The sequence below is a fragment of the Polypterus senegalus genome, chromosome 3, assembly GCF_016835505.1.
Source record: "Polypterus senegalus isolate Bchr_013 chromosome 3, ASM1683550v1, whole genome shotgun sequence".
Taxonomy (NCBI): domain Eukaryota; kingdom Metazoa; phylum Chordata; class Cladistia; order Polypteriformes; family Polypteridae; genus Polypterus; species Polypterus senegalus.
Window position 1 is genome coordinate 305254750 of NC_053156.1, and position 23581 is coordinate 305278330.

The 23581-nt window shown below is 48.6% G+C and overlaps 1 protein-coding gene across 1 annotated transcript in view; it reads right to left on the minus strand.

Moving 5' to 3' along the window:
* Window positions 1–23581, minus strand: part of daam2 (dishevelled associated activator of morphogenesis 2) — a 218974-nt gene that overhangs the window by 78105 nt on the left and 117288 nt on the right. Inside the window, 3 exon segments of the mRNA XM_039749545.1 lie at window positions 605–938; window positions 15798–15892; window positions 21592–21666. Of these exon segments, the coding sequence (XP_039605479.1) occupies window positions 605–938; window positions 15798–15892; window positions 21592–21666 (504 nt within the window).

The following is a 23581-nucleotide window of genomic DNA, read 5'->3' on the forward strand; positions in this document are numbered from 1 at the left end:
AGTATAAACTAAAAAACACAGGAGGTCTCTTATCGTCTCTGGGGGGGAAACGTTGCGAGCCAGCGGCGCTCTCCCACCAGCAGGACACTAATGAAAATGTTAAAACAGACGCACGCCGTCGGATCATTTACACGTCGCGCGCCAGAGCTGCGCTGTCCTGGAGTGCGGCCCATCTGTGGCGTTGTCGTGTTTACAGCTCGTTCACAGCGGGCAGGACGGGCGCCTAACAAAGGGCCCTTTGACAGGGGCGTTCTTCACAAATCTGCTGGGATTTTCACTTTTCACCAAGTAGTTAACATTTCCTGGCACAGAAGGAGTCGACTCGCTGACAGCAGGGAGGCCTGAACAAGCAGGCCCCGAGATAAAACACTTGTTTTAGTAGCCACCCTGCCGGGCCGTGCAGACGGGTACCAAACTTGTGGAAAGGACAAGTGGCGGCCTCGGCTAAAACTGTTACCCATCCTGGCCACCCAAGGGGCCTCGAGACATAAATCACGAGCAGCGGTGACATCTATGGGATGAGCCGAGTTAAAGGAAACAGCTGCTAAAGGCATAACCTGGCCGGCGCTACAACAAAGTCAGCTTACAGCCGTCCATTTCCTACCTGGAAGCGGGTTCGTTCGGCGGCGTACTTCTGGTAGTGGCACATGGCCTGCAGCACCTTCTTGTGCCCACCAGGCACCAAGCACACGGCCCCCAGGATCTCTAGCACCGCCACCTTGGTCTTGACGTTGTCCTGCCGGAGGCTCTGCGAGATGATGTTGATGCTCTCGGGGTGTGCCAGGACATGCGAACGGCCCTGAGTGTTGTTCATGAGCGCCTTGATGCAGCCAATCACCGAGGTGTGGATGCGGCTCTCCGAGGTCTCGTAGTCCATGCTCTTCAGGAAGTTCAGCAGACAGGTCAGTCCATCCAGCTCAATAAATCGAGTCACAAACCTGGGAGAGAAAGCACATGAGAGGCCTCAGAGAGCAGCACTCGGCTACAGCACGGCGAAGCACTTTAGAACTCTCGTCCCGGTGGGAAAGGTGCTAGAAAAGCAGACACCTCCATTTTGTAAACCCAGTCGCTGTATCACAGGGTCCCGAGGAGAAAAGAGTCCATCCCTACATCACAGAGGGCAAGGCCGGAGCCAGGGGGACACACTCTGTCATTCATGTTCATGTTTACTGTCACCAGTGTGTACCGGTAGAGGAGAGACGAGAGCTGCCATCACACGTCTGAGGAAGTACAGTACAGGGTGCTGGTGGGCCTACTTGACAAGAGCTGACATGATGTTGTGCCCACTTCAGTTCATCAGTGACGGCCACTCCAAGACACTTAAAACCTGTACACCCTCTCCAGTGCTCATGGCAGCGCGCTCTGAGGCCTGGCCAATTTAGAGTTGGCACTTAGCTTAACACTAACCCGTATGTGGGGCGCTGGGAGACCACCTAACCGCTCCACCGCTGTCAGCCCCTACTGAATACAGTAAGGACCAGCTATTAAGTTTATTATTGGGCCACATGGTGGCGCTCTGCTTGGCACTGTCTTCTTAGAGAGTCAAGGCTGGGGGGCTGTCAAGAGGCAGGGCCTGTCTGGTAAAGCCCATTGTTGCGCTCCTTGTGTGATTTGGGGGCCATACAAAAATAAATTGTATTGTATTGTATTGTACTGCTGCCTCACTGACCCTGCATCTTGGGTTGTCCATCGGCCGCTTGACATTTCTCCCCGTGTCTTTGTGAGTTGTTCTCGCCCATTTTTTCTTCCACTTTCAGGGTAAGAGGAACATTGGGAAAGCTGATTTGTGCTTCGGCTTAACATAATAAAAGTTTTTAAAATTACCTTCTTGTTTATATGGCGCTGGCGAGTGGAGATGGGTGGCATGCTGGTGAGACTTACAAGTAAGAATTTCAGAGTACTCAGTGCATGCATATGACTACTAACAGACAGTTAGATAAAAAAGGGCACTATATGAGAGAGAGAAAGAAAGAAAGAAAGAAAGAAAGAAAGAAAGAAAGAAAGGGACCAAGAGGGGGTGCTGCCACTAACTGTCTTGTCTTTTTCTTCCACCACAGTGCAGAGAAACCAACTAATGAGGGCGACTGACTCCACCCTCTTTGGACCGCGGGCCATCAATACAAGAGCGCCTGGAAGGAAGTGGCTCTTAGTTGTTGAGGAGCTCCTCAATCCTCTCAAATAGCCATTGTTATTCTTGTCATGTTATTCTGGTGGCCACATTTTCTGTTTGATTTTTACACCACTGAGTGCTGCTGTTTGTTCACACTGTTAAGTAAACAAGGACAGCTGTGTTGGTGGCCCAAAATTCAAACTTGTTTGAGCCTGTCATTCTCTAGATGACCACAACAGACAGACAGATAGATAGATAAGAACATTAGAACACTCTGGACAAGAACGGGCCATTTTGCCCAAAAAAGCTCGCCAGTCCTCGCCACTTATTAACATCAAGTTGAGTTCTGAAAGTCCCTAAAGTCTGACTGTCCACCACATGACTTGGTCACTTATTCCAAGTGTCTATTGTTCTTTGTGTAAAGAAAAACTCCCTAATGTTTGTGCGAATAGCAAGTTTCCAACTGTGTCCACATGTTCTTGATGAACTCATTTTAAAGTCACCGTCTTGATCCACTGGACTGATGACCTTTATAATTTCAGACACTTCAATTACGTCTCCTTTAAACTTCCCTTTTGCTCATCACTGTGAAGGCTCAGCTCTTATAATCTTTCCTCATAACTCACCCCCTGTAGCCCCCCATAATCATCCCAGTCGCTCTTCTCTGGACCTTCTCTTCTGCTGCTGTGTCTTTATGGAGACCCAAACTGCACAGAGGACTCCAGATGTGGTCTCACCAGTGTGTTATAAAGCTTGAGCAGAACCTCCTGTGACTTGTACTGCACACATCAGGACGCTATATAAGATAGATAGATAGAGTGTGAAAGGCGCTATATAATAGATAGATAGATAGATAGATCTGAATGGCGCTATATAATAGACAGACAGATAGATAGATAGATAGATAGATAGATAGATAGAAGGCACTATATAACAGATAGATAGATAGATAGATAGATAGATAGATAAGATAGATAGATAGATAGATCTATCTATTATATAGTGCCCTTCACTCCATCTATAATATTGTGCCTTTCATACTATCCATCTGTCTATCATATAGCGCCTTTCACTCTATCTATCTATCTATAAATTAACATAAACTTGAGATTTAGACCAATAGCCTGATAATGAATGAACAGCTGGATTTCACACATTCTCGTTTTCCAAGGTGCTGAAGACTATCATCTTGTTGTACGCTTACCGGTTAAGTTAGCAGGTTACACATTCAGTGTACTCTGTTCACAGGACAGAACATCTATGCTAAATGCCACTAGACAGACATGAAAGGCACTAGATATGTGCGGCATGCTATGATATGAAAGGCGCTATATATTACTACATAAACATCTGTGTTTCAGTCCATTCTTGCTTATCATGGTGCCACCGAGTGCCAGTGTGCCACATGTTGGTCGTCCCTGCAGGTCAGAGTGTCACTGGACTGTACACAAGTGACAACACAACCCCGAGGACAGACACACAGGGCTTACATGCCTTCTAAAGCACAGAGCGATGGCGTACACATGCAGTGCAGACATGTGCGTCTCTGGTCACTTTTGTCCACAAGGTTTTATTTCTTTTGGCACAATACTGGAGTGGGTTTCTATTTCCATCGCCAGGTGGGGCAATGCCAGGAAACTGAAGATGCTAACAGAATGGGGAAGAAAAAGACCTTTTCAAGAGAATGAGAGAAATCAAAGGTAAGTAAAAGACAAAGATGGAAAGGACCTTTCAGAAGCAGAGGGAATCAAGATGAGGTGGCAGGAAGTTACAGAAGAACTGCACAGGAAGGACCCCAGTAGAAAGACCCCCTCGATTTTGTGGGCGAGCCTGGCATTCTGGAACGTGAAGGTAAATGGGCTCTTGACATCTTGACAGCTAATACTGAGGCTGCAGGCCGTGAATCGAGAGCTGATGCTGTGAAGGAGTTACTTGCAATGTGCCCAGCAGGTCTGGAGGACTCTACAGTACAACGGCCCTTAGGCTTTGAGATATAAAGTGCAAACCCAGCAGACCCTTTGGCTCACTTCACATGCTGAAGATCCAGTAGCACGACTGCAGTGCCATATGGACTGAGATGCCAGGTGCCAGATATAGACGCAGGAGAAAAGGCCGAGGTACCAGACATCAAGATGCCAGCCTATGCTGGATGCTGACAAAGCTAAAGGAGTTCCTGAAAAACATCAGTTTGTGTTTCGCTGACTGCACGTATTTAAAGAAATGTGGACACCCAGGGGGTCATTTCAAGTGCCCTGTGAAGAACAGATGAAGTGGCTCAAGACAGGGAGTGGAGTGTCACCAGGCCATTACATGTCACCCGAGTATGTGATACTAAATGCTGGTCCAGACGACTAAGAGGCTTCAATCAAAACTGCTGAAAGGAAGATCACGGACTTCAGAAATGTGGGTGCCACCACTCTAATGGCTGGAGGCGAGGAGGATTTGAAGAGGCTTCCATTAAAAGTGAAAGAAGAAATTGAAGGAGCCATCCTGACATCAAGAAATTCCAAATGAGATCAACTGGCCTTGTCAAGGCTTTGCTAGCAGATGAGGAGGAGTAATTGAAGAGGATTTTGCTGTCCTTGGCTCCAGGATATCTGTAGACGGAGACTGCGGCCATGAAATTAAATTGACATTTACTTCTGGGAAGGCCAGCTACAGACGCTAAAGAGCAGGGACACGAGACTGTCAGGAGAGGTCTGCCACGTTAAGAGCTGTGCTGTTCCCAGAAGTGACGTATGGCTGTGCACAGCTGGACTAGCGCTAAAGTTGAACACAAAAGAGTAAAGGCCATTGAACTTTGGTGCTGGACAGCAGTGTTGAGATTTGTTTGGCCAGCAAGACTAAGAAAAAACGCAACCTGATGTCTTATGGGAAGGCTTGATGGGCGAAGAAAAGCTCAAAAACTCTGACCACACAATGAGAAGACAGTAAACCTTAAAGGATATCCTCATATTGGGAAGAAAAGGACAACAGAGGCTAAGACGGAAAGATGGACTGCCCACCCAAGTGACCCCTTGGCGTAGAGATTGTCCAAATAAAGACCCTCAGCATGCAGACAGCTCACCTACAGCCTTCTCTCCCCACCTAAAGCTCCTCCATCACTCCAGAGGATACCCACCCGAGTCCCCCCTCAGTACAGAGACTGCCTACCCAAGCACCCCCTTGGCACAGAGATTGTGCACCTAAAGCCCCCCCCCTTGGGGAAACAAGACTGCCTGTTGAAAGCCCCTCCCTCAGTATTGAGGCAGCCCACCTTAAGCTCCTCCCTCACTACAGAGACTGCCCACCTAAGCGCCTCCTTGGTATAGAGACTGCCCACCTGAAGCCCCTTAGCACACAAACTGCCCACCTAAAGTCGTCTCTTGGTATAGAAAATCCTCACCTAAAGGTACCCACCTGAACCCACCCCCCCCCTTTCGCAGTACAGAGACTGCCCACCTAAGCACCTCCTTGGTATAGAGACTGCCCACCTAATGCTCAACTGAACTGCAGCCCACCTTAAAAACCTCAAAGGATGTTCTCATCTTGGCGGAAAATGGAAGTCTAAGGAAGAAAAGGACAGCAGAGGCTAAGACGGAAAGGAGAGACACCTGGAAGGAACAGAAGGGCCTGGCATGCTAAAAATCCATGAGATCACCGAGAATCAGGCTTGACTAACCAATGAAACAAAAGGCTGATGGGCACTCGCGGTCAGAGGGTCTCCACAGCAGGGACCAAACCTGGACAAGGGTGTCAGAGCATCGCAGGGCCCACTGATGCACTCGCTCAGACTGGTGCCAACTAAGAATCACACAAACCACTCACGTCTCTGGTCTGTGGGTCACGTTGGGGAAAAGGCACACACTCTACAGTGTTAAGGACATGCTGGCAAAATCTCGGGGGGGGAGATGAAGAAGTGACAATGAGCGGGTGACATCTGGACTAAGGGACAGGGTGGCACTGAAAACCAAGAGAGAGACCAAAGGCACCAAAGTTTGAGAGTCCAAAGGATACGCAGCATCCTGCACTGAAAACTCCTTGGAAAGGGCATGGCGTGTGAATGGCAACAGGCACAGTACGAGTAAACAATGTGCCCACGAAAAACAAAATGGCACCCCAGTGATGTCACCAAATGCACCAATGACAAAGGTTCAAATTTAATCTGACGACTAAAAATGAGCAAAAGCCCCTCATGAGGTACTAGAAAGGGTCACACGAGTCCGAGGATAAGACACGCGGGACACAAAGGCAGGGCGCGGGATCGAGGAGACGGCAATGTTCAACTTCCCTCCGCCATACTTCACATATCCATTTGAAAATATAGAGGAGGTCAAGTCACCTGTCTGTATTGTCACTTCAACCACAAACGGTTAATAAAGAGACACGACATTCGTCAGCGAGCACAGTGCTACCCTGAGCAAAAAAACAAAACCAACAAAACGTCAATGACTCTCAGAGAGACGCTTTCACGTCGCGCGAGACGAGAGAGATTTCACCACGGAAATAAAAGACAAAGAGTAGAAGACAAAGCAGAACGTCAAAAAGAATTCAAAAACGTTGGCGTGGTACACGAGCAGAGCAGGGTAGGACAATGGAAGTTCAAAAGTCTCAAGAAAATGAGAGTGAAGATCACGTTAGTGCAAACAAACAGGAATTATTACACGGTGAAATAACGAGCGATCGAATATATTGTTCAGATTTAAACTTTAGGTCGGAGACTCGTAGGTCGTCTAATTCGTGTTGCCATCAGGGAGTAGTAGGATGTCTACCCACTGAAGATTGAAATCCACACACGTGAGCCGTAGAGACGTGAGGTGGCTGGCGTGTAGCGCAGGCTGGCGGGGGGGGGGTGGTGAGCGAAGCCCCCTTAGTATACACTAAAAAAAGAAAAAGAAAAGCTTTGACATTCAGTCATTCGTGTGGCTCACAGCTGTCAGAAAGGGTCCAAGTAGCTCCTCTGGCTAACGCCAGGCACGTCATCTATCATTTCTGCCTAAAATGCCATCCACGAGCTCGGCCTCTCCGCTCCACACTTTTTTAGGATTCTGAAATCCCGGACTGCGCTCCAACAAAGTCACCGCAGGGGTGGCAGATGCCCTTTGACTTCAAGTGTGCACCTTCAACATCTGTGGTGCTGACGTCACCAGATTTAAAGACAGTGTGGCATTGTGGCGCTTTGTGGATGGCAGGCCTTGACCTCATCCTGAGCGATTCTGTAAAATCTACAAACTACAGCAGGTCTCTTATCATGAACATGAAAACGTGGCGTCACAACAACGGTCCAAAGACCTCGAAAAAGGTTTGGGGCAGCCCTGGCAGCAAAAGGGTCAGAACGGACTTATAGGCTGTAAATATGGCGGCTTTAAAGGCCATGACAGGAAGTGATGTCATCCACAAAGGCCGAGCTGTGTGGGATTTCCCGTGGATGGTCTGCAGAGGACTGAGAGAGGAAGTCAGTGCAGCTCGCCACCCCCTGGTCTGACACGGAAGTGCTATTATTCAGGCCCTGTCCCTGATCCTCGCACGTGTGTGCCAGTGGACTGCGCTGCCACAAACTCATTACAGGAACAGCAGTGCCTGCCAGGCACCACCACAGGGCAAAACAATTTCAAGTTAGAACAATCAAGGCAAACTTTCACCACGTCAGGACCACACTGGGTGACGCCAACGGCAGGGCAGACACAAGTCCAGGAAAGGCCTACTGGACGGCACACGTGCCCGGTCAAAATACGAGCATCTCCATAGTCACCTGCCGCTGTAACATACGGCGCGTGAGGTTTAATGCATGCATTACTTCAGAGAAGGGGATCCGGAGATGAAATTTTAAGCAAACCCGGAGAACCCAGCGACTTGTCAGGGTGATGCCCGTCATTAGCGGGTCGTTCACTGCAGGCCTTGAAAGCGTTGGGCGCAGAATGTAAGCGGGATGCGAGGAAGGGAGCGGCGTGACACGGGACTGGCGGGCACTTCAGGGGGCGTCTTTGGAGTCAGTTGTGGTTGGCGAGTGCACAGTAGAGGCTTGTCCGTATTTTATTTTTATCTCCTAGTTACACAGTAGTATAGTTTTTGGTCGACGTGTTTATACGTTTCGGGTGGTGATGCGCTTTTTGAATTTTATTGGGGATCATTGGAAGGACTTTGTTTTTGTGTTCAATCTCCTTGACTGCATTTTCTTTATTTAGGGAGACTAATCAGGTTTTTGGTGTTTACACATTTACTAGCCGTCCCCCGTGGCTTCGCCCGCATATCAGTGACACAGGACAGTGAGGAGGGCCCACCCTGCTCAGCTTGCTACTCCTGACCTCCCTCCCCTCAGCCCGCAGTCTCTGTCTCGGATTCGCTCTAATAAACTCTGATGCTTAGTGCGATGAGAAAGTCGCAAAATCAACGGGATGCTCAAGAAAGTTCTAGAAAAAAACGTGAAGTAGTTGTCTCGTGAAAGGTGGACAGACAGACAAACGGGTCTAAAGAACTGTTAAGAAATTTCACGCTTGGGCCGAGGGTGACCTACATGAGAACTCTGAATACCATGAGGGCTGATTGAGAGGTCACTGATGTTAGGTAGAAGGCCCTGAGGCGGCTGGGTGGTCTCGAGGCTTCAGACCCCCAGCAGATTTGAGGTTTTTTCTCCAACTGTCTGGAGATTTTTTTCTGTCCTCCCTGGCCATCGGACCTTACTACTTGTATTCTATCTTAATTAGTGTTCCTTTATTTTAATTCTTATTTATTTTGTCTTTTTTTTTCTTTCTTTCTTCATCATGTAAAGCACTTTGAGCTCATCGTTTGTATGAAATTGTGCGACAGAAATAAATGTTGTTACATTCCACATTTCTATTCCCAGTGGTCCGGGAGATTTTGTGATGAGCGTACATAAAAACAATATTAAATTAAAGAGTGAGAACAATGCAGGTATAACAGACAATGACTTTAATGTATAATGTTAACGTTTACCCCCCCGAGTCTCATAGTGTGGGGTCTCCTCAGTCTGTCACTGAAGCTGCTCCTCTGTCTGGAGATGATCGTGTTCAGATGATGCTGTGGATTCTCCATGATTGACAGGAGTCTGCTCAGTGCCCGTCACTCTGCCACGGATGTCAAACTGTCCAGCTCCGTGCCTACAATAGAGCCTGCCCTGCTCACCAGTTTGTCCCTCTTCTTTATGCTGCCTCCCCAGCACACCACCGTGTAGAAGATGGCGCTCGCCACAACCGTCTGGTAGAACATCTGCAGCATCTTATTGCAGATGTTGAAGGACGCCAGTCTTCTAATGAAGTATAGTCGGCTCTGTCCTCTCTGGCACAGACCATCAGTATTGGCAGTCCAGTCCAGTTTATCATCCAGCTGCACTCCCAGTATTTATAGGTCAGCACCCTCTGCACAGTCACCTCTGTTGATCACGAGGTCCATGAGGGGTCTGGTCCTCCTATGAATTGTTTTTGAGACTTGTTCATTTGGGGTCTGGTTCTTTCGTGTGACACGGGCGGTGACGGCTGTGTAAAGTGATCCCGCCTGACACCCTTAAATACCTCAGCTCGTGTTTCCCTGTCTAACGTCTGATCACGACTACGACTACAGGAGGCCCACTGTGCCACCCGTGAGTGAGTGCTGAGGTGCGAGGTGGCACGGCTGTGACTCACGATCTTCTCGACACCTTTCAGGACTGCTGAGCACACGGTAAGAACAGAAGACGTGTTTTGCCAGCGCCTGGCCTGCTCTTCAGGTTGTCCTGTTTGCAGTACGTGACGCGTGACGCGGTGTTGATGTTCTCCAACTCTCTCCTTGTTACGTTGCACACATTTTACAGATCCAGTTTCATTCGCCATTGTCTGCTGTGCCAACACCTTTTAGAACTGTGACCACTGCCTACCCACCGAGTCACTGGAGGACTAACGGGTGCCATCTGCTCTGCAGCCGTTCTGGACTGTGGTCACCCTGAATTGAGCAGAACTGTCGCTTTTTGTGCAGCCCCACATTACGTCCTTGCACACTTTGGAGCTCTAAACTTGATTTTCTCTCCAAACACTCTCGTCACACTGTCGCCCAGCATGATTCAGAAAGTCAAAGTCCAGCCATTGCTAGGCGGCTTATGGCTTTGCTCAGGGGACGACGTTATGGGGGTGGCAACCCGACGTTAAGCACGTACTGGGTCAAGAGGTCAGCAGTCAGTGCACTTCGTCACGCGTCAGACTCTCTGCACGACACTTTTGCTGCTGGCTGATCCTTTCCTGGTGTCAACCTCTTTGACTCTGACGTTTGGATTCATTTCTTGGTCCATCCATTGGAGTGTTTTGCCCTCCCAGTTGTGACATTCGCTTCATTCTGTCTTCGTCTTCTCTCCCGCTCTGACGCACACCAGTGTGTTCAGATGTGAGTCAATCCTGCGCACTACCGTAATCTGCACAAGGCTGCCATCGTCTGCGCTTTGTTCTATTAGGACGATACAGGAGGAAACACCTCAGCAGTGACATTCATGTGACGGATTGGGAGAGCATGGGGGGTCATGAGGTCACCACAAAGGGGTGTGTGGCGCTCCCGATATCTCAACATGTCTTCAGAGTCCTGGTGCTTCCTGTCTACGAGACATGGACGCCATCCAGCGACCTGAGACGAAGACTGGACTCCTTCATGTGGGTCTCTTTGGAGAATCCTTGGGCACCACTGGCTTGCCTTTGTGTTGCTCATCAAGTCCCGAATGAGGCACATGACATTACAGCACTACGGCCACGTGGCTGGCGCCGTTACCCAGGGGTGATCCGGCTCGTAGGACCATCATTGTTGGGGACCCAAGTGGCTGGACCAGGCCAAGGGGTCGCCCACGTAACACCTGGCTGGGGCAGAGGGTTCGTGTTAGGGGGTTGTTGTCTCGTCATGTGGTGGGTGCGGTGGCGTGCTGTGCCAGTGCAGGCTCCCCGACTTGACTTGACTTGACAGGAGGACATCAGGAGGCTCAGCTGCAGGCCTGGGAGTCAGTGGTGCAAAACGCTCAATTCAGGCGTCTGAACTCCGCATGCAGGCGAGGCCAAACGTTTTGAGAACGGGTGGGAAATAAATTCCTATTTTTCATAACCTGGCAGGATCTCATCAATAACATTTTCGAATAAGCATTTGAATTGATTCTCGGCCCTTCACTCCTCTATTTGTATTCATCTTTCTATTTATTTGTTTAAAGTTTTACTCGGCTGGCCTAGCTCTCTATCTCGGGGTGAGAGTTGATGTGTTTCAAACCTACTTTTGTCAAACTTGACTTCTTTGTTTGGAATGTTATTTGATTTTAATAAAATCAATTAAATCCAAAAAAGAATTTTCCCAAAGTTTGCTGCCTCAGTTTTTCTGCATCGACTCCAGAATGTTCTGACGAGGGATCAGATGAATTGAAAATGAACTTCACCCAAAAAAACCAGCCCTGCCACCAAAGGACCTGCTGACGTCATCTCAGTGACCCTCTTGTTCACACGGGTGACAGTGACGAGGACAAGGCTGGAGATAACAACTCTGTCCTGCTGACTGAGTGAGAATAGAGAGGTGAAGAAAGAGAGTCCAGCAAGCGCCAGGAGGGTCTCCTAAAGTGCATTCAGCTGTGGGCACCACCAGGGCAGAGCTGGCTCAGGAATGGCAGCAGGCAGGTGGGAGTGAGGTGAAGGCTTTTGGTGGATGGCCTGATGGGCATCAAGAAGGGCAGCAAAGAAGCCATCAGGGGCAGACTGGCATTCTGGGATTGGACTGCTGAGGGGAAGTCCTGTTCTCTGATGAATCCCCTTTCCAGAAAAAAGAAAAGGTGAGCGGCGCTACCATCAGTCCTGTGTCAGGCCAACAGTAAAGCATCCTGAGACCATTCATGTCGCGTGGAGTTGCTTCTCACTCACAATTTGGTCCAACAATACAGCCAGGAATAAAGAACCGAGAGCAACTTCTACCAACCATCCAAGAACAGTTGGGTGACCAACATGATGGGGCAGCGGGCAAGAAGGCAGAAGTGAGAACTGAGAGACTCGGGGAACAAAACATTGAAATTTTGAGTCAGGAAACTCCCCAGACCTTTACTCCCATTGAGAAGTTGTGGTCAAGAGGCGGGTGGGCAAACACAAACCCACCAATTCAGATGATGCAAGAATGGGCAGCTGCCATCTGTCAGGATTGGGCCCAGAAGTTGATTGACAGACCGCCTGCCAGGGCGAATTGCAGAGATCATTAAAAAGACTCTGCGCATAAACGTCATGGAATTGTCAATCAAAGCCTCTGAAACTCCTGAACTTCTGGTAATTCTACTTCAGTACACCAGAGAGACATCGGACAAGAAGACCTAAAGACACTGAAGCAGCAGACTTTGTGAAAATGAGTATCTGAGGCATTCTCACAACTGTTGGCCACGAGCGTACGCTTGAACTTGAATCAAAGTATTTATGTCTCCTAAGCTAGCGGTGGAGGAATGAAGAAGCCAGCAGAACCAGAGATTCAAGTAGGAGTTCGGCTGAAGAGCTGGGTGGGCACAACCACTGCAGTGTACGTATTAAAAGGTAAGACAGTCCCTTAAAAAATGAAGCAGAGCAGCTTATCTGAGAATTAGTTTGGTGTAGTTGGCAGGATCTGAGGTTCAAGAAGTTGTCAGGTTTGGAGATTTGGGGACAACAACCTAAGTGTAAATTTTGAAAGGACAAGACTGGGCTCAAAAATGAACCAGGAAGCTTTATTTAAGCATGCCCACCCTATGCCAGCAGAGGAGGACTGGCACAGTCTGCAGGACCTGAGATTTAATGAGAAGTCCAGGTCGACATCCAGACTGAACAAACGTGGGGCACATTTTGTGAAACCTGAATACTCTACCTGGGTGTACCCAATGGCTGACGGCCTGTCGGTGCCACTCACGACACGATCCCAGGTGAGTCCTTTACTTGCCTGCCTGTGCACTCCTGGACTCAGTCGGGTGCCACACATCGAAAATGGAGGTTGTCTGTGCAGGGCAAAAGCTGTCAGCCACAAAGTGCCATCAAGGAGGGTCCCTAAGCCAGTGAGCCACCCTGCTCCACCAACCCCCTCAAGCTGGGCTCCCCCTGGCACACTGAGTCACATCTCTGCTCTTTGAACATTTGAATCACACTGATAAAAATTCCAAAAGGAAATATTTCAACGGGTTTTACAGCTATAAATAGAAAAAAAGAAATTATGAAGTAAAGCAGGCGCCCGGTTCTTAAATCCAGCTGCTTATCGGTGGATTTAAATATTATAAATATTAATAACTTGAGTCAGGCAAATCCTGAAGATGTGAAGAGGATTACACAGCCCAGCCTGCACAGGATGTCTGCCATCAGGTGAGCCCCCCCTCCCCAGGGCATCAGTTTGGCTGTCCAGACTGGGATGTGAACTGGCCATTATGGTGCCAGTCCTGACAATGAGAACAGACGCCAATGTGAAAATGTGAAACCCGTTAAGAGCACAAGGGCATTAAAAGTCCAAACAACACAGGAAGTCGAGCCTCTGCTCACACACACTTTTAAACCACGGAGAGCCCGTTCTTCACCCAACTATCCACCATGCAATCTCAGAAAGCAATGGCATACAAAAGTTACACCTCTGCACCATCAGAGCGCCCAGGAACACATGGGCACGACTCTGCATACTCCATAACTGGTAGACAATGGGAGAGCTGTCAGGGACTGGCGGTAAAGACAGCAGATGAGAAAGGTGCCAAAGCTGACCCTAAAGACCCGCACTGCGTCAGCAGGCACTGTGGGCCAAGTGAGGATGGGCAATGAGGATGTGGGCACTGTGACCCCCTTCATCTCACCCGGGCTCAAAGATAATCAGAAATCTGTCAGAGTCTGGGGATGGGAAAGGTATAAAGGTATAAAATAAATCACAATTATTTGTGGTCTTAAGAATGTGAGCAAAGGCAAGGCACTATATAAGTGAAATAAGGACACGAGAGTCCGAGTGTGCGAATGGAACACACCATGAAAATAAAACACACAAGTAGGACTTAAGAGTCTCCGGAATCTGAGAGTGGCAAAGGCACCAGAAACATAACATGCAGAAATTTCAAAATGTGAGAAGCGGACAAACGCTATAAAAATACAACGTGGTCTTATTATTTAAGAGTTTGAGTGTGGCAAGTGAAAAACATTATTATTATTTTGTGGACTTGGGAATGGCACATGTCATCGATAGTGGTGGCGTTCATTTTGGAAAGGGGCAGGCACTATGTAAATAAACACATTATTATTATTACTATTACTATTACTGACAGTCTGAAGAGCCGGAGGATGGCACAGACACAACAGAAATAATTATTGTTCTTATCTGTAGTCTTATTAACTAGCATATGGGAAAGGTGCAATCGAAATAAAATCCATTATTATTATCTACGGGCAGCACGGTGGCGCAGTGGGAAGGAGACCTGTGGGTTCGCTTCTCGGGTCCTCCCTGCCTGTGTGGAGTCTGCGTGGGTTTCCTCCCACAGTCCAAAGACATGCAGGTGAGGTGCACTGGTGGTCCTAAATTGTCCCTAGTGTGTGTGCTTGGTGTGTGGGTGTGCCCTGCGGTGGGCAGGCGCCCTGCCCGGGGTTTGTTTCCTGCCTTGTGCCCTGTGTTGGCTGGGATTGGCTCCAGCAGACCCCCGTGACCCTGTAGTTAGGATATAGCGGGTCGGATAATGGATGGATTATTATCTGCAGTCTTGACGTCAGAATGAGCCGGACAGAGAACAGACAAAGTGCATTACAGACTGGAGACAGACGCTATATAAATACACGGCGGCATGATTCAGAATTAGCAAATCAGAAAGGTGCTATATGACTAGAACGTCTGAGTATAACGTAGAACAGGGCCGACACAACATCAACAATAACATTTCTATCGCACGTTCGCATACATATGATGGAGCTCAAAGAAAGAAAAAAGAAAAAATATAAAAATAAAATTAGGCAATAATAATTAGAATAAAGTAAAATCTGAAAGGTGAGGGGACAGACAAAACAAAAAAAAAACTCCAGACGGCTGGAGAAAATAAAAAATAAAACAAAATCTGCAGGGGCCACAAGACCACCCCGCCGACCCACTAGGCATTCTACCAAAGAACAATATTATCTCGTATGCAGTCATAAGAATTTAGGAATGAGAGAGACACTGCTTATGGTCTTAAATTGTTAAATCTTATTATTGTTAAGGAAGTAGGAAAATGATGGGGCAATAAAAGATTAATGAGGACACCGCGGACCACCAGACGGTCACTTCCAAATCAGACAACAAACGACACCGGGGGACTGGCCAACAGGAGGACAGAATATCGATGGCCGTCTGAAGAGCGAGAGGAGCGTCGAGCAGGACAGCCTTAGTCAGACCCAGCACGCTAAGCCACTGCTGTAGACTTGGGGGCTTCACTTTTGGGTCAGAGGGTGTTATCCTGGCAGCATCAGGGACAAAGCAGTCCACTGCAGGGTGCCAATTTTGAATCTCCAATGAGCCAAACTCGCACATCTTGGCAGGAGATGCAGATGCCACACAGACAGGGCACGGGATTTGTGAGGGAGCAGCACCAACCACTGCGCCACGGTTCCACCCTTGTGCACGCCAACCATTTCAAATCTGTGCTCGCACTGTCTACCCAGTGAGGTGCCAATAACATCGAAGCCTTCAGCTTTTTACGGGCAGCGTGTACAAGTGACTCAGGAAATGAGGATTCATACAAATCCATAAAGGTCAAAGGGCGCACCTCATCGGCTGGGTCCGCAGCGCCGTCTTCAGGTCTTCCACAACTTTGTTCCTCATCTCCATTTCTTCTTCGTCAAAGGCGAACAGCGTCTGCATCTGGAAAACAAGACAGCACCTTCACACACTGCTCCACTGCACTCCAGTATGTTATAGAGCGCCTTTGCCTTTTTCCCAATAACCGCTGACCAGCCCGGACCCCCACCACCCGAACATCAGGTACATCTCTAAAAAGGAAGCAGCCCTTCACTCATCCATCACATCATCCTGGCTGGATTGTGGTCAAGTGGCCCTCACACCATGTAGGGGGCGCCAGTTCATGACAGGTCACAATAACCACTGGACAAACTGGGAGTCACCATCAACCTGACCTGCAGACTCCACAAACAGATGGCATCCAGTAATACCTGTCTGTCACCCAGTGGTGAACCAGAACTGGACTACAGAGGGTCACCCTCTGGGCTCCTCCCAGGCCTGTAATATCACGGTGGGCCAAAGGGGGGTGCTGCCGCTAACCATGTCATCTTCCTTTGCCAGCACAGTGCCAAGAAACTGGCTCCACCCCTCCCAGTCACAGGACCATAAAAGCCCGGCCCAGCAGGAAGGAGACGTCACTTGGAGAGAGGGGCCTTGAGAGGTGGTGATGTTGTTGTACAGAGTGCCAGAGGGCGACTCTCTTTGTTGAAATGTTTGGAAGCAAACAGGGATGGCCAGGCTGGCGCCCCAGCATTTATCTTGTCTTTAGACCCATCATTCCCTCAGATGATCACAAGAGGCAGAGGACAAAAGAACTCGAACGGCGTCATCCTCCATTACAACAAAGTGCTGGCACATGCCCAGGAAGACCAAACACCTCAGAAACAGGCACTTGACTCTAACTGACTCAACGAACGCTTCGGTGGCACAGGCATCGCACGTTATCAGCTACTGACTAGCTATGTAAAAATCAGGCATCTTGTTCTCTTCCATCAAAAGTGGTGCCCACAGGGGGCAGAAGACTGGCATTAGAATGTTGCCCACCATGAGGAGAGGAATTCATCACCCATGAAATGAACAGACAACACTCAGAAGGAAAGCAGTTAACAGTGCCAACACTGCCATGGATCTGAGGGCAAACTGTGAGACCTGAGGCATTTCTCACCTAAGCACAAGGCCTACCAGCCTTGGCACCTGGCACTTCTGTGTGTGCCCGGCGTCTGCATCTCCAAATGTGTGTGGAAGGTGCTACAGATATAAAATAAAAAAACAGATTCATTCAATAAGCAATATGCTGGGTCAGCTGCAGGATGCTGGCACAGGGCTGGGTCGCCATCACTATGGAGATGGCACCTTCTACAGAGTCCAGCAGCCTAAAGCCACAGCGTTTAATGGTCACGTGTGACCCCAAAGGTGGTCTGAGCAGGCACTATATAAGAAAATGACGCACTGGCCACTTGAGCCAGCGTACCTTATAAATGTGGCTCTGTGAATGGCACTATATAAAGACAAATATGGCACCTGAATTACACTGGATTTGTAAAGCACTTTGTGACGCTCTGTGAGAGGCGGCACAATATACAGAATAAAGAGATACTAACTCACTGAATATTGACTGTGAAAGGCACTATATAAAGTAACAGCTGGCCAATGTCAATCAACTTATTAATTAACTGGCTGGCCTCTGTGGCTCCGCCCACAATGCAGTGAAAAAGGGCAAACTTTAAAAATCTATTTAAAAAAAATGTAATAATTTGCCAGTCAGTCAGTCAGTCAGTCAGTCATTTTCCAGCATGCTATATCCTAACACAGGGTCACGGGGGTCTGCTGGAGCCAATCCGGGCCAGCGCAGGGTGCAAGGCAGGAAACAAACCCCGGGCAGGTATTGAGAGAATTTCTACTGTGTATCCGAGGGCCCCTTTTTGGTTTTGCTATCAGGGTGAGACTGTAGCTGCGATCTCTTTGCCAGCAATGTAAAATGTTGTGAAGGTATCTCTGGCCAAGCAGAAGGTGGGTACGCTCTAACGTCAAATGCTGGCACTGCGTCTGCCCCCACGTGGCTGTGCTATCTGTGCCAGTCAGCAGTTACCCTCTGAAACACACGGAGCTCTGATCTCTCTCTGAAAAACGTCAAACGTTACTCCTTAACAATCTCTAGGTGATGATGTCTGCTGAACAAACAGGTATCGCTAGCTAAGTGGAGGCCAGGTGCGCTCCAACACCTGGCGACACGGACAGCAACTCGCATGCAGACTGGCGCGTGAGTGAGGAGGTTCCCGCCCGTCCGTCAGCCTGTCTCTCAGACTCGCGCCTGGTCGCAAATCAACCGGAATGTTCAAGCAAATTCTGGAAAAAAACCCGATCCAAATCCGTCAAGTAGTTCTCGCGTGAAAAGCGGACAGACATGTTGGATTTTATACATATAGAGAAGAACAAAAGTCCTCCTCTACCAGGACGAGTTTGACAAAAGCCCTTCAGGTCAGTAAGCAGGCAGGAGAACACCTCAAGAGGGGGCACTCGTCACAGCAGACCCTCCGCAGATATGAGGCCGAGTGTCACTAGTGCTGACTCTCTGATTGGCTAAAAGACTCGAGCACTCAGCCTATAAGAAGAGGCGGTCTCCATCATATCTTCCATATCTCTTGTTCTGCTATGGAAGCTGGAGACGTCTTACTGGGTGGGTGGGTGAGAGAACCGGACATCACAAGGCCCCTTGAACCCCCGGAACGTCCATCCGTCTCTTTACATATTTCAACGTGCACTGCGAACCACAAACACTTAACTACCGTCACATTTAAATGGCCCAGCACTGCACTGCGATATGTGAAGGAGGCTGCACTGGTGCCCTCCATGAAAGGCACTATATTAAAAGTCACAGCCTGCGTCTTACACTACAGAGTGACGTAAACGAATCACCACTGGTGAACTGATCTGAAGCTAATCAATGTCGCCCCTATCTTGTCATCGAAGAACTGATAGAACACTACAGAGTGGTGAGATGATATAAAATGTCTCGAGGCCTGTCCCTTGTGTCACTTAAAAGTTGGCACTTTGGTGAAGAACTGATGAGATGTAAAGCTAGACGACAGTAGCGCCCCCCCGTCTCCTCACTGATGGCACTGCCGCTGGCCCCCTCAGTTTGGCGCAGCCTGCTCTTCTGCTGGTTATTTTCCGAGCTTCACCTTCAGCTCTGTCTTCCAGCTGCAGTTATTTTTAGCCCGGCGCCTGACGTTCCACAGGTTGAGATCAGCCATTTATAACCCGCCGCTGATGTCTGTTCGATAGTCGAGAACGTGAAATGCCAAGTGGCACTCATCTCAGGGAACTTGGCAGAGGAGCAGAGCCGAGTTCATCCCTTGGGAAGGCTCCTGGAAAACGTGCAGCATCCTGATGAAGATCAGCGTCGCGGCACAGAGCAGCTCACCAACTCCTAGGTGGTCAAGACGTGACGGGCATCTCCACGTGGTCCTGGGTTCTGTGTGAATTAAAGGGAGCTCCCTACTGATACCCTTCCATCGCTCAGACCCCTCAGTTCTCTGGTCTGTTGAGTTGCTTGCCGTTGGACTTTCTCCAGCATTGGCATGACTCACCTGTCAGTCTTGACCGCATGTGTGGGTAGGCGTGTGACACAGGAGAAACCAACTTGTGAAGGAGGAGGTGGCTTGTATTAATGAGCGGGTGGGCCCAATCAGGTGACTACTGACCATACATGAAGGTGGGTATCTGGCCATCATAAAGTGAAACAACTAAAATGGGGTCCAGTAGAGAGTCCCAACCTAAACCCCCCACTTTGGTACAGAGACTGCCCATTTAAAAGGAACCCAAATCCCTTCTTCTCTGGGTACAGACTGCCCACCCAAGTAACCCCTTGGTACAGAGATTGCCCAAGTAAAGATTTCCTTGTTATAGAGACTACCCACCTAAAGACCCCGCTGCCTGTTTAAGGCCCCCCCTCAGTACTGAGGAAGCCCACCTTAAGCTCCTCCCTCATTACAGAGGCTGTCCACTTGAATGGCTGCCCACCTAAGCACCTCCTCAATATAGAGACTGCCCACCTAAAGTCTTCTCTTGGTATAGAAAATACCCAACTAAAGGCACCCACCTGAGCCCCCCCACTTTTTCTCAGTATTGAGACTGCCCCCCCCCGAAGCACCCCTTTGGTACAGAGGCTGCCTACCTAATGCCCACCTTGGAATAGAGATTGCTCATTTGAAGTCTGTCCCAGAACACTGAGGCAGCCCACCTTAAGCGCTACCCTCACTACAGAGGCTGCCCCCAGAACCCTCCTCTTGGCATACAGACCACCCACCCAAACACCATCTTGGTATAGAGCTTGCCGACCTAAAGCCCCTGCCTCAATAGAAAGGCTGCCCGCCCAAGCCCTGATCAAGATCCCAGTCACAGTTGTCTGGTGTGGAGAGTCAAAGCTACAGCTTGAGTGATGTCAAGATTTTCAAAATGGCTGAAAGGTGGCATGATGGGTAATGTATAGAGGGTGAATGAGGCCGTGATGGCGCAGGGGATGTCTGAAGGGTGTGGTCTCGTCCTCTTTCAGTCACCAGCAACTTGGAGGGCCTGGCAGTGTGACAGATAAAAGGTGGTCTCAAATTCAACAGCCCATCCATTTTGAGATCTCGAAGACACCGGGAGCCCGTCAGGCGGTCACAGACGCACGGTGAGATGGCAGCCTCTAGGTGGCGCTGGCATGTCACTGACTAGACCGGAGAGTGCGCTCTGAAACCTTAACCTGAGATTAAATGGTCGGAAGATCAAGCGACTTCAAGTTAATGAGATCTGGACAGAGAAAGCAATGAGATGTTAATGACGCCCAAAAACGGAAGGGAAAAAAAAGAGCCCACCGCATCTTAGTGCGGGTCTGCTCTTTGATGAAGGGCACAGTTGAGAGGCCATGCAGAAAGCAGGCATTTTTATGGCAACATTTGAGCAGACAGGAACATGGGGGTGTATTCAAAGGTGCTTTCTTCATTTCAGACGCCATCTTCCATCGGCGTGGTCTAAATGGCAGCTCTTCTCCTCAACAACTTTGGATACCCCCGGTAAAGAGTAAATGATAAATGGCCGCACGTGCCCACCAGAATAGAAGAGGCCACTTTAACCAAATCTACGGGGAGGGCTTAAGATTTCAGCCATGCCTGTCAGTGAGCCTCGAACCCTGACAAGGGGAGCAAAGCCAGAGACAGTGAAGTACACGACTGTGAGAAAGTATCTGCCCCCTCCCTGATATCCTCTGGCTTTGTCCCCAAGAAGAGCTTCAGATGTTTAGACCAATGTAATAGTAGAAAATAAAGGGACTCAGAGGAAACGGGCAACACCAAATCGAATCAAGTCCCAAAGTCATCCAACACCTGTGAAAAGGTTATTGCCCCTTTAGTCCTCATGTAAAATGTGTGCTCACTCAGGCTGCCTGTCCCAAACGCTGCATACGCAGAGGAGAATGCCAGGGGGGCAAATCCTTTTTCACAGCAGTATGACCCAGTAGTCCATTCCAGCCCATTTGATTCACCGGGGCTCAGCTTGTACTGCCTGTGATCAGCCCCTCTTGTCCTGAGCTCTGCTAATGTCCTTGCTAAACAAATGGCTTAAAATGAGGGGTCACCACTGAACAAGTGAAGGGCCATGCCACACCTTGTGCCCCCCTTTGCCTTTCTCTTCCTGCCTGCAGACTTTCAGCTCCCAGGGGCTTATTTAACCAGCAGAACCTCCCTGGTGGCCAGGAGGCCAACGTGTGACCAGACTGCCACCACTGCGTACCACAGCTGCCTTATACGAATGCCCAATTGAGTCGGGGATTGCATACTTACAGCAGCCATAGAGTTGATCCGGTCAATGTAATAGTCGGGCCAGCTGGTGGCCAGTTTATTGGGGTCCTCCTGCTCCTAAAAACAGAACAAGAAAAAAAACAACATTATTAAAATGACAACTAAAAAGATGTGCCCTGAATATGGGCCGAGGCCTGGGCAGTTACTGGCACCAGTTCAGCAGAGGTGGGCCGTTTCTGCAGTCCGACTTTCTACACTACTGTAGGATAAAGCTGCTGGAAGGCCAGAAGGGGATGGGGACCACCACGGGCAAAACAATATGTGACAGCAGCTTTCTTGACTGTCTCTCAGGGTATGGTGGCCTCACCACTCTCACTGGGCCTGACCTGCTGGCACACCCATTCGCACCAATAAGCAGACCCCTCTGTGATTGGACATCCCAACTCCTAGTAGTCCAGGTCACACAATCAATCACCACACTGGAACAACTCCGATAAGAGGGGACCGCGGGCAGAGGACACCACTGGCTTAGCCAAAGATGGAGACTCGAGTTCCTTTGAGCCGTCACATAAGGCCAACGCCGTGCTCTGCTGCCCCCCAAACCATAACGACAATGTGAAACACTTCACTCCGGACCCCTCCTCATCTCCTCTTTCAGTCGTTCCTCCTCCGTTGCTCTCCATGGTGTTGAGTTTAGCTGGCTGACTTTCTCAAGCCCTGCTCTGTCTTTTATTTTCAATATTATATAATATCTCTCCATCTACTACACGGTGCCCTGCACTTTGAGCAGAGTATTATATAGCGCCTTTCCTATCAGTCTATTATAGAAGTGCTTTTCATTTCTATCTACAGTATCCATTACACGTGCAGTGCCTTGTCTCTCTAGTTCACTGGATCTGTTGGTCAAATGCGCCATTTCTGTCCATGTCTGTCCGTCTGTCCATCTGTCTGTTGTAAAGTCTACACCAGTGCTTCCCAAACTCAGTCCTGGGGACCCCCTGTGGCTGCAGGTTTTTGTTCCCAGCAGATTCCTAATCCGTGACAACACCTGATAGCACTCATCTCATTTCATTAGCTGCGATCATTTTTCTTTTATTCTTCATTCAGAAAAGGACAGCAGCCTGAGTTTTACATTTATAAGACATTTAGAAATGTTTCTGCTTTTGCTATTGATTGAAATGCTTAACTCTCTTTGGTTGATTTTATTCTATTTTGCCCTTTTTCTGGGCAGTTTTCCCCTTCGTTGTATCTTAATAATAACAATTAAAAACGAGCAGAGCAGACAGACAGACAGGCAAACGACACCGAATCACGAAACTCCTTTAGCGTCAGACGCACTAATGAGTTAATAACGGGTTAATGAAACAATCAGAACACCTGGAAACGTAAAATGAAGATCAAGATGAAAATGTTGTTAAAAGGAAAAAAGACGTTATTCATATATAACTGCTTGGTACATTTTATTTTATTTTTTACCAAACTTAGTTTTCTAATTTCTATATTGTTCCCAAAAACACAGAATTCTAGGAAATGACAGTTCACTTAATTAGCCCAGGAGTCCAATTAAAAATGGAAGCTGGCAGGAACAAAAACCTGCAGCCCCCCGGGGGTCCCCAGGACCGAGTTTGAGAAGCACTGGTCTGTGCTATTGATTGACTGAATGGAGCCTTTCCTATTTAACTGATAGACTGATTGATAGGAAAGGCGCAATAGAATTTAAAAATAGTAAGGACTACGTAATAAATAGGCGGACTGACCGATCTGAAAGGCGCCATCTACAGTACCTATCACTTACGCAGTCTTTCCTGTTAACTGATTGTATAGCGCCTTACCCATCTGACGGAAACATACAGCTTTTCACATCTGTCTACTGATCCATCTTGTACTTGTTTAGCGCCTTTCCTGTCTATCTTCCTATCTATTTATCATAGTCAAGTATAGCCACAGATTAACAGGAAAGACAATACAGCAGAGAGGCGCCATACTGTGTAACAGATAAACAGGACAGGCGTTATATATACAGTTATTATAC